The 16032-nt window shown below is 51.6% G+C and overlaps 1 protein-coding gene across 1 annotated transcript in view; it reads left to right on the top strand.

Annotated features, from left to right (window-relative positions):
• POU2F3 (POU class 2 homeobox 3) overlaps positions 1-16032 on the top strand; it is a 52177-nt gene that overhangs the window by 11414 nt on the left and 24731 nt on the right. Inside the window, 1 exon segment of the mRNA XM_058819131.1 lies at positions 10271-10305. Coding sequence (XP_058675114.1) covers positions 10271-10305 — 35 coding nt within the window.

Here is a 16032-nt window from a genome sequence, read left to right as displayed (position 1 = left end):
TTACCTCACCTCTGAATTTTTTTCAATTGTGTGCAAGGGGGAACAGGCACCGGTTGCCCCCATGAGGGTTGCTTTGCCATCCCCATCACCCCAGGGATGCGGGGCAGGCTGAGCAGGGATTACCCCTCTGCTTTTCAGCTCCTTTTCCCCTCTCCCTGCCCGATCCCAAGCCTTGGCACCGGTGCTGAGCCTCCATGGGGGGTAACGAAGAGCAGCGAGTTTTCTGCTTGGCTGGGAGCTCTTTTCATCTTTTTTATTTTCTTTTTTTTTTTTTTTTTTTTTTCCCCAACTGATGAAAGCCATGCCAGCGAGCTCCTCGCTGATTTTTTTTGATGGGAACTGTGGGGGCTTGGCAGTGCCTGAGTGTCGCCCCTGGTCCTGCAGCCCCAGGGCAGAGATCTCCCCCTTCTTGTGGTTTATCTAAGCGCTGATATCTGATGCAACAGAACGCTGAGGTGGGACTTGCCCCTGTCTGTCTGTTTGTTTGTGTCAGACACTTGTTCCCCGGTTATCTCCTCCATCAAAACAGGTTACACCAAGCAGAGCTACTTCCCTTTGATTTCATCTGTTGAGGCTATGGGGGGGAAGCCAAAGCTTTTACAAAAAGGGCGATAGGGAAGCGCTTCAAACACAACCACGGGGAAGGGAATAGCTGCAGGCAGCCCCAGCATCTTCCCTCCCCACCCTGTAACCCCAGGAGCTGGGCTCTGCCAGCAGGGCTGGCTGTGCTGGGCACCCCAGCTCAGGGGGGATGTGGGGTGCCCTGTGGGACACGTGTGGGGAGGGGTTGGGTGGCTCCTGGGGCGTCTTGGGGAGGCAGAGTTAAAGAATAAAGCAGGGATTTGTTAAAAGGATATTCTCAATAGATCCACCTTGGGCGGCACAAGGGCCCAGCCAGGGCTGCACCCAAGATGAACCAAAATGGTCCCAAAATGAACCCAAAATGGTCACAAAATGAACCCAAGGTGAATCCAAAATGGTCCCAAAATGAGCCCAAGGTGAACCCAAGATGAACCAAAATGGTCCCAAAATGAACCCAAGGTGAACCCAAAATGGTTGCAAAATTGTCCCAAGGTGAACCAAAAAGGCCCCAAAATGAACCCAAGATGACCCAAAATGGCCCCAAAATGCACGAGCGCTCCCGGGGTCTCTCCCTGGGATCAGTTCTGCTCCATTTGCACCTTGCAGTTCATTGTCCCATTCCAGCTTTAGCCCAGGCAGTCCCACCCTGCTTGTTTTTCTCTCTGCAGCCCACGGGGTTTGTGCTCCTGGGCTGAGATTTGGGTCATTTGTCCTTGGTGCCCAGCTGGAGCAGGAATTGTTTTGTGTCCCTGCTCTGTGCCCAGAGCTCAGCATCCCCTGATGTGAGCCCAGACCCACACACTAAAGCAGCACAGAACCTGAAAAATAGAAAAGCTGAAACCTGAGGCATCATCTGGGATGGGGGGATTGGCTGTGCCAAGGGAAATTTAGGTTGGATATCAGGAAAAAGTTTTTCACAGAAAGGGTGGAATGTTCTGGAACGTTCTCCCCGGGGAGGGGGTGGAGTCCCCATCCCTGGGTGTGTTTAACAAAGCCTGGATGTGGCACTGGGTGCCAGGGTTTGGGTGAGGTGTTGGGGCTGGGTTGAACTTGATGATCTTGAAGGTCTCTTCCAACCTGGTGATTCTGTGATTCTGTGAGTTCTGTAAATTCTGTGATTCTGTGAATTTTGTGAATTCTGTGGCTGAGCCTGGGAGCTGGAGGGGAAGGGCATGGATCCTCCCAGAGGATGGATCCTCCCAGAGGATGGATGCTTCCAAAGGACTGATCCTTCCAAAGGAGGGATCCTTCCAGAGGGTGGATCCTTCCAAAGGATGGATATTTCCAAAGGATGGCTTCTTCCAAAGGATGCTCTTTCCAAGGATGGCTCCTTCCAGAGCATGGATCCTTCCAAAGGATGGATCCTCCCAAAGGAATGATCCTTCCAAAGGAATGATCCTTCCAGAGGATGGATCATGCTGGGATAGGTTTGGATGTTCCAGCCCCTGTTTCAGCCCCTAGCTCAGGTGAGGGACGGCACGTTGGGCTGCTCAGCCCGTGCTCTCTCCCACCTTGGCCGCTTTTTTTTCACTTTTTATTTTTTTTCCTGGGAGCTTTCATTCCTCCTGCCGTTTGCAGTTCCCTCCTCATCCCGGGCTGGAAGCAGCTTGCCAGGCCAAAGTCTTTTGAGGAAACTTGGCCTCTCCCAGCCCCGCGCTGAGCTCAGCGCTGGGCAACGCCTTTGCTCCCCAAGGCTGGCTCTCCCTCTCCCTCGTGAAACTTTCCTCAAAGCCTCCAGGATCCCTGTGCTCTCTTCCCCCCGCAGCCATGCACAGCCCCGGGACAAGTCCCTGGCAAAGGAAAGCTGCAGCAGCCGGGCTGGAAACAGCTGGTTGCCATGGCAATTGGGGCTGCTCGGGATTTGCATAGGGCTGATGATTTTCATAGCACAGCCACATTTAAGGCGAGCAGGAGAAATTTCCATATTCCCAGCTCCGAGTCAGTTGGGGCGTGGGGGAGGCCAGGAGGGGGATATTTGAAATTCAAATGAAGGTGATTAGGGTTTGAGGTTGGGTTATTTTATTTCTTTTTTTTTTTTTTTTTTTTTTCTTAAACATCCCATTATGGAAGAGGATAAAAAAGGATGGGGAGGGGAAAGGGGAACAAAAGGCTGGTTTGACTTGAATTAGAGGGGCAAAGGAAGAGCTGGTCTGATCTGCCTCTTGCCTCTGGTCTAGCAGAAGAGACTTGCCCTCTCCCAGCACCTGCAGGTGAAATGTTTTCCGTGGGAACAACTGCTGCCCTCGGGTTTCCTCCTGGAAGGTGCCCAAGTCTCCCACACTGGCTGTCCTGCTCTCCCCTCGCCTGCCCCACACGAAGGGGCTGCACAGGGGCTGCTCTGGGGCACTGCTGACAAAGGGAAGGCACTTCTGTAACCCAGGGCTTTGCAGCCAAATGAAGCACTCGGGTGTTCAGTGAAAGCTGCCCCTGGAGTCTGGAGCTGTCTGAGTCAGCACAAGATTCACTTTTGCTCCCCGGCCCTGGCTTTCCCATGGAGATGCTCTGGTGGTTTGGAGGTTTTTGTGTTTTTGGAGCAAATTAAAACTGCAGCCCTAGCTGGCTGCCTCAGAAACTCCCCATCCTGCTCACAGCTTAAAAAGCAGTTTTTAAAAGTGCCTTGGGAGCATCAAGCATCCCAGCAGAGCATGTGGGAATCCAGGGAATTGCCTGGTGCCCGCTCAGCTGCAGCTTCTGCTCCCTCCAATGCTGGTGGGAGCAGCTGGAGGGAATCAGGGGCGCCAATCCTTGGGGGTGATTTAAGGGAGGTCCCAGAGCTCAGGGCTGGCTCTGGGGAGATCACTGGTGTGGCTGCTGGGAGCAGCAGCTTGAAGGCACTGCCTTGGTTTTTGCCTCAATTTCCAAAATCAGTGGAAATCCTGAGGAGTGTTTTGTGCTGAATGTCTTGTTTTGCTCATTCCTTCAGTGCAGGTGAGCATTTGGCTTCATTTAGAGTACTGGCTATAGTTACAGTAATTACCACTCTTCTCTCTCCCAGCACTTGGGCAATCTCTGAACTTCACACCTTGTCTGAGGTTAGAGATTGGGACCAGTGAATTTATCAGAATTACCCCTTGAAATGCCCCCTGCACTGGGGAAATCGCTGGTGTGGCTGGTGGAAGCAGTAGCATGAAGGCGCTGCCTTGGGTTTAGCCTGAATTTCCAAAATCAGTGGGAATCCTGAGGACTGTCTCATGCTGAATGTCTTGGTTTGCGCATTCCTTCAGTGCAGGTGAGCATTTGGCTTCATTTACAGCTTGTGGGACAAGCACTGGTTGTAGCTACAGTAATTGCCACTCTTCTCTCTACCAGCACTTGGGCAATCTCTGAACTTCACACCTTGTTTGAGGTGAGAGATTGGAATGAGTGAATTTATCAGAATTACCCCTTGAAATGCCCCCTGCACCCAGCCTGCTCTGCCAATCTCCCGTGGCATCCTTCTTCCTCAGACAGGGTGCCAAAATCTCCAGGATAGGTGAGATTAATCTGAATTTTAGATATTGGATGCTCTGAGGCTGCAGCCTGAGCTGCTCACCCCGGGCAGGGCGCGGGGACCTGCAGAGGGTGATTCACCCCTGTGCCATCTGTCTCAGGGCCAGAATTGCCCTCTGGAAGCTGCTGCTGCCTCTGCAGGGCTGCAAGGGGAGCCTGCAGCAGTTGGCACCTGAGAGTTCCAGAATCTCCGCCCAGGCAGCTGAAACCCCTGCCTGGTGTCTGCCTGGCCCTGCTCCCCATTTCCCTCCCAGATGTCCCTGCAGGAATTCCCAACACCTGCTGCAGGCTGGGATCCCCTCCTCATCCTCCTGTCCTTCCAAGGATCCCCCCCTCATCCCCTGTATCTGCAGGGCTCCCCTCCTCATCCTCTGAACCTCCAGGGATCACTTCCTGATCCCCTGTCCCTGCAGGGCTCCCCTCCTCATCCTCTGAACCTCCAGGGATCCCCTCCTCATCCCCTGTATCTGCAGGGCTCCCCTCCTCATCCTCTGAACCTCCAGGGATCACTTCCTGATCCCCTGTCCCTGCAGGGCTCCCCTCCTCATCCTCTGAACCTCCAGGGATCACCTCCTCATCCCCTGGTCCTGCAAGTGTCCCCTCCTTGTCCCCCTCATCTCCTTCCAGGGATTGATCCCCTCCTCAACCCCCTGTCCCTGCAGGGATCCCCTCCTCATCCGCTCTCCTTCCAGAGATCCCCTTCTCATCCTCTGAACCTCCAGGGATCAATCCCCTCCTCATCCCCTCCTCTTCCAGGGATCCTCTCCTCATCCTCCTGTCCTTCCAGAAATCACCTCCTCATCCCCCTGTCCCTGCAGGGATGGGATGAGCAGGGGATCCCTGCAGGGAATGATCACCTCTTCATCCCCCTGTATGTCCAGAGATCCCCTCCTCATCCTCTGAATCTCCAGGGATCAATCCCCTCCTCATCCCCCTAATCTCCTTCCAGAGATCCCCTCGTCATCCTCTGGACCTCCAGGGATCAATCCCCTCCTCATCCCATATCCCTGCAGGGATCCCCTCCTCATCCTCTGTGCCTCCAGGGATTGATCCCCTCCTCATCTCCCTCATCTCCTTCCAGGGATCCCCTCCTCATCCTCTGGACCTCCAGGGATCAATCCCCTCCTCAACCCCTGTCCTTCCAAGGATCCTCTCCTCATCCTCCTGTCCTTCCAGAAACCACCTCCTCATCCCCCTGTCCCTGCAGGGATCCTCTCCTCATCCCTGCAGGGATCCTCTCCTCATCGTCTGAACATCCAGGGATCCCCTCCTCACCCCCAGTCCCTGCAGAGCACAGGATGAGCCCTGCTGCTGCCACTCCCTGCTGCTGTCACTCAGTGCAGGTGACCCGTGTGAAGATGAAGGCCACCCTGATTTTCCTTTTCCCCCACGAGGTTGTTTTCATCCTGCAGGGCCGGACTGGCTCTGCAGCTCCCCGTGGATCCATCCCTGTGCCTGCCTTTTCCAGGGAATGGCAGCGGGGTGGGGGGAACTGCCCATCCCCAGAGAAACCTCCCCAGGCAAACTCGCAGCAGATCTGATGCCAGGGCTATGCAAAACAGCTGCCAGGTGAACCAAGGAGAGCTGCACAACCCTGGGCTGCTGGCTTGGGGAGCCAGCTGAGCTTATCTCTGCTTTTCCAGGCACCCAGAGCAGCAGGGTGAAGCCTTGGGGATGGGAGAGCTGCTGGGAATTTGTGTCTTTCCCCATTGAAATCCCAGGGATGTGATGGTGTTCACGGGGGCTCTTGGGTGAGGGAACAGATGAAGGTCTGACTCCATGTTTCAGAAGGCTTGATTCATTATTTTGATATATATTACATTAAAACTGTACTAAAAGAATAGAAGGAAAGGTTTCATCAGCAGGCTGGCTAAGAATAGAATAGGAAGGAATGATAACAAAGGTTTGTGGCTCAGGCTCTCTGTCTGAGCCAGCTGACTGTGATTGGCCATTAATTAGAAACAACCACATGAGACCAATCCTAGATGCACCTGTTGCATCCCACAGCAGCAGATAACCATTGTTTGCATTTTGTTCCTGAGGCCTCCCAGCTTCTCAGGAGGAAAAACCCTAAGGAAAGGATTTTCCATAAAATATGTCTGCGACACAGGGATTCATTCCCCAGCCTTGTGGAATTTCAGCAAGGGGAGGACTGATCTAGCAGATTCCGAAGGTTCTGGATGCCATTGTGTCTGGCTGGTGCAGCAAAAAAAAAAAAAAAAAAAAAAAAAAAAAAAAAAAATTCAAGTTGTTGGCTGGGCTGAAGCTCCATGAAAATGAGTGGAGTTCTGGCAGTTTGCAGCAGCAGAGAGAATCTGCTGCCACTTACACTTTTCTTTCTTTTTATCTCCTGGAGCTAGAAAAGATTAAATCTTAAGTGCAGATTGTTTGAACAGCTCGTTCCTTTAAGGAGAGGAATGAGCGCTGCAGTGTGAGTCCTGATGTTGACAGAAACTGGGAGGAAGCTGAGGCTATTTTTATAAAGCATTTGTAAGAAAGTTACAGCTCAGCTGAAAGAGGAGAGTTGTTATCCCTATCACACCCAAACCTTGGCTCAGAACTGCGATCACTTGACTCTTACATTTACTGAAACAGAAAAGGAAAAAAAAAAAAAAAGACCAGATTTGTTTGCAAATAAATCTGTGCCCAAGCACTGGTGATTTGTGTATCTAGCTCCCATTTACATAACCACTGGCAGCACAAATCACCCCTCCCAGATTTAAATCTCTCCCTCTTGGACATCTGAGGCTGAACTGGTTGCCCCTGGGTCCCTTTGGAGTCAGCCAGGAGGAATTGCCATCTTCAGAGGGCCATTGGTGCCAGGGAGATGGGTGGCTCAGATAGGGCAGGAATGGCCTCTGGAGCTGCCTCTTGCTCCTTCTGTCTGTCCCTGACACCCCAGAGAGTGCCAGGCTCTGGAATATTTGCCCATCTGGCACAGAATTCCTGCTGGGGGGCTCCCAAATCCCCCCACGTTGATCTGCAGGGACTTGGAGGATGCTGTGGGTGACTTTGTAAGGGCAAAGAAAAGGTTTGGGCGTGTCATGGGCCTGTGGAGGGAGGGAAAAGCAGGAGAGGGGGAAAGGCTGTGCTGGGGGATTTGGGGCTGTGCAGGGAAGAAATTCTGTGCAGGGATATGTGACGGTGTTCACAGGGGTCTGAGGAAGAGGGAAGAGATGAGGATCTGACTCCGTGTTTCAGAAGGCTTGATTTATTATTTTATGATATATGTTACATTAAAACTATGCTAAAAGAATAGAAGAAAAAGTTTCAGCAGAAGGCTGGCTAAGAATAGAAAAAGAAGGAATGATAACAAAGGTTTGTGGCTTGGACAGAGAGTCTGAACCAGCTGACTGTGATTGGCCATTAATTAGAAACAACCACACGAGACCAATCCCAGATGCACCTGTTGCATTCCACAGCAGCAGATAACCATTGTTTGCATTTTGTTCCTGAGGCCTCCCAGCTTCTCAGGAGGAAAAATCCTAAGGAAAGGATTTTCCATAAAAGGGTGTCTGCAACAGGGAAAGGCTGTGCAGGAGGATGTGGGGCTGAGCAGGGAAGAAAAGTTGTGCAGGGAAATTCTGTGCAGGCCAAGGTTGTGCTGTGGGATGTGGGGCTGGGCAGGGAAGCTCCATTCCAGCTGCTCCTCTCAGGTTCCAAGTTTTGGGGTGAGTGCTGGTGACTCACTGGGACCAGGGATTCCCCTGCAGCTCTTTGAATCTTGCCTCATCACGGCTGAACGTGAGTGAAACTCCTGTCTCCAAGAAACCCGGAGATTACCTTTTCCTTCCTGTTCTATTTTAGCAGCTGGGAACTTTTATTTCCTCCTTCCCTGCTGGCTTTGCTCCCCTTCAGCAGCTGCCTGCAGATGGAATCAAACACCCCCCCTACACACACACCCCCCGTGCGGGTTTCAAAGGTAGAAACTGCGGGCCTTGAAGATGCTCCCGCGGTCCTGCTCAGGTGTGTGGATGCTGATTGTGATCACCCATTAACGCTATCAGCATTCCCATCGCTGGATGTGCCCTCCTTGGCTTTTGGGGCTGGAATGGAGCTGGAAGGCAATGAATGAGCCCCATTCCTGGGGAGGGAGCAGCTGGAGAGAGCTGGACAGGGAGCAGAGGGGGTTGGAGCGAGGGAATTACACGGGGGGAAAGAGATAAAGGGCTGGGATTGGGGAGGGAGACAGCAGGGTGGGAGGAAGGCAGGAAAAGCAGGGCAGAAATGCAGTCAGGCTGGGGAGAGGGCTCAGAGGGGATGGGGTGCAGGGGGTGAGGAGAGGGAGATCTCAAACTGGAGGGAAGCTCAGAGCTGGATGGGGTGCAGAAGGTGAGAAAATGGAGATTTCTAATTGGGGGGGAAGCTCAGAGCTGGTTGAGGTGTGGATGGTGAGATTTCAAATTGAGGGTTGGGGTGCAGGGGGTGAGGAGATGGAAGAGATTTTAGCATTGGGGAGGCCAAAATCTCCATCTCCTCACCCTCTGCACCTCAACCTCACAGCTGGTTGGGGAGCAGAGGGTGAAGAGACGGAGATCTCAAACTGGGGGAAGCTCAGATCTGTTTAGGGTGTGGATGGTGAGGAGATTTCATTTTGGGGGGAAGCTCAGAGCTGGTTGGGGTGCAGAGGGTGAGGAAATGGAGATTTCAAACTGAGCTCACAGCTGGTTGAAGTGTGGATGGTGAGGAGACTTCAAATTGAGGGTTGGGGTGCAGGGAGAGAGGAGATGGAGGAGATTTTAGCATTGAGGAGGCACCTCAGATCTGTTTGGGGTGTGGATGGTGAGGAGAGGGAGATTTCAAATTGAGGGGGAAGCTCAGACCTGGTTGGGGGTGCAGGGGGTGAGGAGATGGAGATCTCAAACTGGGGGAGAAGCTCAGAGCTGGTTGGGGTGTGGATAGTGAGGAGATTTCAGATTGAGGGAAGCTCAGAGCTGCTTGGCATGCAGAGGGTGAGCAGATGTCAAGCTGAGGGGGCAGCAGCTCCTTCTGCCGTGGCCCTGCTCGACATCACAGTCCCACAGCTCTGTTTCCACAGCCAGTGCTTTTTAAACGTCCCAGATTAAATCTCCAGGGCTGTTTCTAGACAGCAGAGAGCAGCCACCAAGCTCTGTTATCCCTGACTCTCCAATGTTTGCCATCCGTGGATAATTGTACCAAGCACACTCCCCCTCAGCATCCAGGCTGATTCACCTGGGAATGCTCTGTGCATGGAAAAATGTGTGCTGGGAAAGGAAAAAGGCCTTGTTCAGCTGAAGAAAGTCCATGGCAGAGCTGGATTTGCTCTCCTGCCTGCACAGCTCTTTGTAGGAGCCCTGAACTGCTGGAAAATGTGTTGGAGCTTGATCAGATCCCAGGGCTCTGCTTTGTGGGGAAGGTTATCCTGGAGAAAACAGCAGGAGCAGGAGGCCTGGGGGCTTGTGCCAGTGGGATGAGAACGATTCCAGGCCCTTTATCACAAACTGGGCTGGACTGGCAGGGGAAAGCCTGGGGATTGTGAAGGGAAAGGCCTGGGGAACAAAGGGGTGTCTTGGGGTTGCCTCTGCAGCTCCAGAGATTCATGGAATCCCTTCCAGCATTCAGCAGGATCTGTGGGGAGCACAACCTTTGCTCTGTGATGTTCTTGATGAATTTGGCAGGTGTGATGGGGAGGGGGGGGATGTTTATCATCAAAGGGGAATGAGTGAGGGCCTGTGCGGTACCTTCAGGCTGGGACCTGTCTGATTTTTTTTTTTCCCCCCTGTGCCTGCCAATCTCTTTTGGAATCAAGGAGACGCCTCTGGAGCGCAACCCCACGGCACCCTGTGTTCCTCCAGGTAGCCACAATTACCCGGTTCCTGAAGGTCCTGGGTGAGCAGCCCTGGCCACCTCCGTGCTGGCCTTTCCCACACTTAGCCCTGGGCTCCCCTGCGCGTTTGTGATGGCCTCCAGCTCACCTCTGCTGGAATCTCCCTCGTGATTTCCCCCACCCTTGGCCAGCTGTCTCCCAGGCAGGAACACTTTCATTATCCCACAGCAAAAAGGCTGGCACCACCTGAATGCTGCAGGAGCCTTCATCCTTCCATTTCTGCACCCTCCTCCTCCTCCTCTCCTTGCTTTCCCAGGGTCAAGTTTTTGCTTATGTGTGTCCCAAGTTCTGGAAATCTCCCACCAGTGCTGTCATTAACACTGAGATGTTTTTCTCTTTGTTTCCTTGTAGGGAATGAACAGAATGGGCTGGACTTTAACAGGCAGGTAAGATGCTCCCTGGCTGTTTTTTATTTTTTATTTATTTTTATTTTTCCCCTTTCTGGAATGGCCTTTTTTTTTTTTTTTTTTGCTCACCATGCTGCAAAGAGATAAAAACTGTTAGGTCAGAAAAAAACCCACAGAATTTCTTCCCAGTTCCCTTTTTGGGATACAATGACAGATTGCACCTCTGCTTTCCCTCTCCCTAATTCAGAGAAGTTCAGCTAATTACAGAGTTCCTTTAAATGACCATTTGCTCGAGGGGGTTTTCTGGCTTTTACAGTTTTTTTTAGATCATCATTTAGAAACTAAAAGCACCTCAGTGATGGTGGCAAGGGTACAAATCCATCCCCAAAGTGCTGGGACAGTGGCAGCACCATGGTGGGCAGGGACAAAGGCCAGGGGCTGCCTCAGGAGTGTCAGCCAGCACCAAAAATGAGCTGGTTGGAGGTTTTGGAGTCAAATTCCTGTCTGCAAGGCAGCAGATAAAATACGGGACAAGCAAACCCCAATTGCAGAAAGAGCAGCTGAGGGGCTGTGGCCCTGCTGTGGGTGCTGCTTTGTCCAGATGAAAGAATTCCCTGGCTCCCGGAGTGCCTGCAGACCTTCCTGAAAATCCCTGAATGTCACATCAGGAGGTCACAGCTCTCTGGGGCCCTTGTGGGGAGACACAGAGTTCCCAGAGCAGCTGGAGATGCCCCTGCATCCCTGGCAGTGCCCAAATCCAGGCTGGACATGGGGTTGGAGCATCCTGGGACAGTGGGAGGTGTCTCTGCCATGGCAGGGGTGGGATGGAATGGAATTTAAGAAGAGAAGGAGCTTTAAGGCTCCTTCCAGCCCAAATAATTCTGAGATTTTAGGAAAATGCTCTCTGAAAGGCCAAGAGGAGCCTGGGGATCCAACCCTGCCCTGCTGCAGGATGAGAGCTGGGATGCACAAGGGGCTGCAGCTCCGTGCACGGACTCGAGGGCTGATGCCGGCACAGCCTCCCAACCTCTTCCCTTCTGCATCTCCCCCAAACCCCAGGGCTCCAACCCTTCCCAAAAGCTCCCTGTGGGCAGCAGCACCTTCCACACGTGGCTTTTTGCGCCTCCAGCTTGCCTTGGTGGCAGTGCAGTGACAAATGCCAGCCCCAGCTCTGTTTGTTTGTTTGCTTTGGCTGCTGCAGCTCTGGGTGGGTCTCCCTTTCCCTACCAAAGGTGTCCTGACACGCTCAGCCATCTTCCAGGAGTTCGGAATCCCCAGCTGCAAACAAAAAGCTCTGTGTCTGCAGGGAGAAGGATCCGACCAGGATCCAACCTTTATTATATAATTTATTATTTATATTTATGATATAATTTAATTTATAATAATAATAATTTCCTTTTGAGGAAAGGTGGTGGAGCAGGGCTGAGTTACACCCAGTGCAGATCTGACACACCATCCCCTGTGTTCCTCTCAGGGATGCTGGGGAAGTTGTGGGGGCAGCCAGGTTTGCAGGCAGTAGAAATATCCTCCTCCTAAAAAGAAATTGTGGGTTTACATTCAGGTTTTTTTTAGTGTTTTTGGGGGGATTTGTTTTGTTGTTGTTTTAGGTTTGGTTTTTTTTGTTGTTTTTTTTTTTTTTTTTTTTGTGTGTGTGTTATTTTTGGGGCTTTTTTGGTTTTTTTCGTGTTTCTTTGGTTTTTTTGAGGGGGTTTGTTGGGGTTTTTAGAGGTTTTTTTTGGAGGAGGTTGGGTTATTTTTTGTTTTTAGCTCTTTTCGAGGTTTTTTGGGGGGTTTGGTTTTGTCTCGTTTTTTTGGGTTTTTTGTTTGTTTTTTATTTTTTGCAGCATTTCCACTTTTATTTTCCTCCTTCCACCAAAACGCCGCCACAAAATACAATTAATTTGTTCCAGCTTGTCTGTGTAACTGAGTAGCCAACTTAGCTGGGGATTTAGCACGGTTTAAAAAGCAAAATACTCTGAATGAGCTCATTTTATTGTTTTATTTTATTTCTAATCTGCTCTGATTGCCCAGAGCCCACCAAGGGGGTTTGCAGTGATTCAGGGATGGGAGGTAACAATCCCTAGTGGACACAGAGCTGTGCAAGGCTCTTTGTCTCCCTCTCTTGGCCCTCCCAAGGCCATGGGCGGAGTGATTTAAAATCGTTATTATTTAAAATAATAATTGCTATTTGAAAGTATTGTTATTTAAAATAATAATTATTATTTTAAATTGTTCTCTTAAACGAGCAGGAGCCCAAATGCACACGGGCTCCACACTCACATTTAGGGTTGACCTCAGCTGTTGCTGAATTCATCCTCAATTCAGCAAATAGATTTCAAATGACGAGAAAAAAGGAAGAGAGGAGAGCTGGAAATATCAAAGTGTTTTCATGTAAAATCAGGTGCTGTGCTCTTTCATTAGGGGTGGAGGTTGGTGGGTTTTTTAATTTGGTTTGGGGTTTGAGGTTGGTTTTGGATGGGTTTTGCTTTTTCGTTAGCTTGCAATTCAAGTTTTCAAACCGAAGCCAGGGCAGGATGGTTTGAAACCCAACTCCAAACTGACTGCAGGAGCTCTCTTTGCCTTTATTTGGAGTGCTGGGCTCTAATCACTTTGAAGATCATAAATCTCACATCGTTTAAGCCTCTCCCCCAGCCTTTGTAGATGGCCTACATTTCAGGTCTGCTTCCCTCCCTCCCTGCCGAGCTGTGCTCCAGGCGGGATGGGAAGGGTGGAGTGACCTGGTTAGACCCCAAACCTGCCTCCCAATTCCCTGCTGGGGCTGCTCTCACCCTGCAAACGGGGCAGGGAGGGAAACTCTTGTGGATTTTGAGGTTTTTCGAGCAGTTTGTGGGTCAGCCCTGTGCTTTATGAGAAAGCTGCCTCTGATCCCTCAGCCTATTTGGCAAACATCTCTGCTCTGCCCCCCTTTCCCTCCCCTTCTTCAAACTCTCCTCCCACCTGGATGCAACAGTAATTTGTATGTGAATGAGAGGGAAAAGGGTGTGGATGGAAAAAGCAGCATCTTCAGCCTTGCCTATCTGGTTTGGCTTTTTTTTGTTTAGCGAGTCTAATGCTGCTTGTTTCCTGTTTATGGCCAGGGAAATGCAAAGGCGCAGCAACAAACTTTCACCTTCGCTGCTGGCAGCCTGCACAGGGACATCATCTGCCTCCTGATGGGCTGGCATGGTGCCCAGGGACAGATCTGAGTGAAAACGGGGAAACTTGCCTCAAACTGGGAGCAGGATGAGGGCTGGGAGTGCTGCAATGGGAGCTGATCCTGCCCAGGTGCTGCGGTCTCTGCTGGGGTTTGATTCCCCTGTAGGAAATTCAGGATTGTTGGTGTTTGTTTTTGTAGCTGCTGTGCAGAGCCAGGTGTCTGGAGCTGAGCCCTGGGATCAGCCCGGGGAGCGCACAGGGGTGCAGGCTGATGGTTTTGGGAGGTGCCAGGGCTTGTGTGAGTGGTGTGAGGGCTGAGCCCGGCTCAGGGAGCTGTGCAGCCATGCACCGCTGCAGGAGGGCAATGCACAGCTGCATCCAGGCACCGCTGCAGGAGGGCAATGCACAGCTGCATCCAGGCACCGCTGCAGGAGGGCAATGCACAGCTGCATCCAGGCACCGCTGCAGGAGGGCAATGCACAGCTGCATCCAGGCACCGCTGCAGGAGGGCAATGCACAGCTGCATCCAGGCACTGCTGCAGGAGGGCAATGCACAGCTGTGTTCTGTGCAGGGAATGAGGGTAATGCACAGCTGCAGGAGGGTAATGCACAGCTGCAGTCTGTGCAGGGAATGAGGGTAATGCACAGCTGCAGGAGGGTGATGCACAGCTGCATCCAGGCACCGCTGCAGGAGGGCGATGCACAGCTGCATTCTGTGCAGGGAATGAGGGTAATGCACTGCTGCAGGAGGGTGATGCACAGCTGCATCCATGCACCGCTGCAGGAGGGCAATGCACAGCTGCATTCTGTGCAGGGAATTAAGAGAATTCACAGCTGCAGGAGGGCAATGCACAGCTGCATTCTGTGCAGGGAATGAGGACAATGCACAGCTGCATTCTGTGCAGGGAATGAGGACAATTCACAGCTGCATTCTGTGCAGGGAATGAGGACAATTCACAGCTGCAGGAGGGCGATGCACAGCTGCATCCATGCACTGCTGCAGGAGGGCGATGCACAGCTGCATTCTGTGCAGGGAATTAAGAGAATTCACAGCTGCAGGAGGGCAATGCACAGCTGCATTCTGTGCAGGGAATGAGGACAATTCACAGCTGCAGGAGGGCGATGCACAGCTGCATCCATGCACCGCTGCAGGAGGGCAATGCACAGCTGCATTCTGTGCAGGGAATTAAGAGAATTCACAACTGCAGGAGGGCAATGCACAGCTGCATTCTGTGCAGAGAATGAGGGTAATGCACAGCTGCATTCTGTGCAGGGAATGGGGACAATGCACTGCTGCAGGAGGGCAATGCACAGCTGCATTCTGTGCAGGGAATGAGGGTAATGCACAGCTGCATTCTGTGCAGGGAATGGGGACAATGCACTGCTGCAGGAGGGTAATGCACAGCTGCATTCTGTGCAGGGAATGAGGACAAAGCACAGCTGCATTCTGTGCAGGGAATGAGGACAATGCACAGCTGCAGGAGGGCAATGCACAGCTGCATTCTGTGCAGGGAATGAGGACAATGCAGGACAATGCACTTTGCAGCAGGGAAGCGATGGCAGCACCTTGTTGGTCCAGGGAGGAATGCAGCATCAGCTCTCCTCCTTCCAGGGAGGGAATGAGAGCTCCTCAAGCTCTCCCTTGTTGTGGGTTTCTCTGGGTCTGGATTGAAGGCATTTGGGACAGTAATTCATGTTCAGACTCAGATGTTTGTTTCTTATCAGTGAAACAGTCTCACAGCCATGAGTTCTGCAGCAAGGCACAAAATGGCCAACAGTCTCTCTTGTTCCAAGGTCTTTTAAGACTAAACTATCCAATTAAGAGCAGACACCTGGATTATTTTCCCTTTTAACCCCATAACTGATCCCACAGAGCCCTCAATGTGGACTTTTTTGCCTAATTACAAAATCCCACCAAACCCATGAAGAAGAAACCCAGGACAAACCCTGTGCCCTCCATCCTGCTCCCACCCACAACACACTAAAAATCTCAAAACCTCAATTTCTCAGCAAGTGATACACCTACACTGCTCTCTATAATCTAAATTTCTCTCTATAATCTCTAAATTTCACACTTTTGTGGGTTCTGATCTATCTTGAAGTCTTTAGGAAACTTTCTCCATGGATGAGGGCCAAAATCAGTGCTGCCCTGGGGATCAGGGCACCCCAGAGCAGACACAGAAATATTCCCAGTGCTCTGGGTTTCCATATTCCTTGTTCTCCAGAGCTGGGAGGGGAGATGTCCCCCTTGAAATGATGCTGACAGGTTTTTGTCCCCCTTGAAATTAAGCTCACAGGTTTTTTATCCCCCTTGAAATGATGCTGACAGATTTTTGCCCCCCTTGAAATGATGCTGATGGATTTTTGTCCACCTTGAAATGAAGCTGACAGGTTTTTGTGTCAGCAGAGCTGGGCAGGGTCTGTCCCTGCTCCCTACCCAAATGTGCCAGGCACTCTTCATGCCAGCAAGAGGCTGACCCTGCAGGACAGGCTGTCATTTGTTTATCAAACCTGTCATTATCATCAATCACATCAATCTGAAGCTGATCTGGCTGGGAGATCTGACAGAGTTTAGGACAGACAGGCTCTGAGGTGCCTGAGCAGGGCCCA

The sequence above is a fragment of the Ammospiza caudacuta genome, chromosome 23 (genome assembly GCF_027887145.1).
Source record: "Ammospiza caudacuta isolate bAmmCau1 chromosome 23, bAmmCau1.pri, whole genome shotgun sequence".
In the NCBI taxonomy this organism is placed as follows: Eukaryota; Metazoa; Chordata; class Aves; order Passeriformes; family Passerellidae; genus Ammospiza; species Ammospiza caudacuta.
Note: the sequence above shows the minus strand (reverse complement) of the source record. Positions and strands in the feature narration are given on the sequence as shown.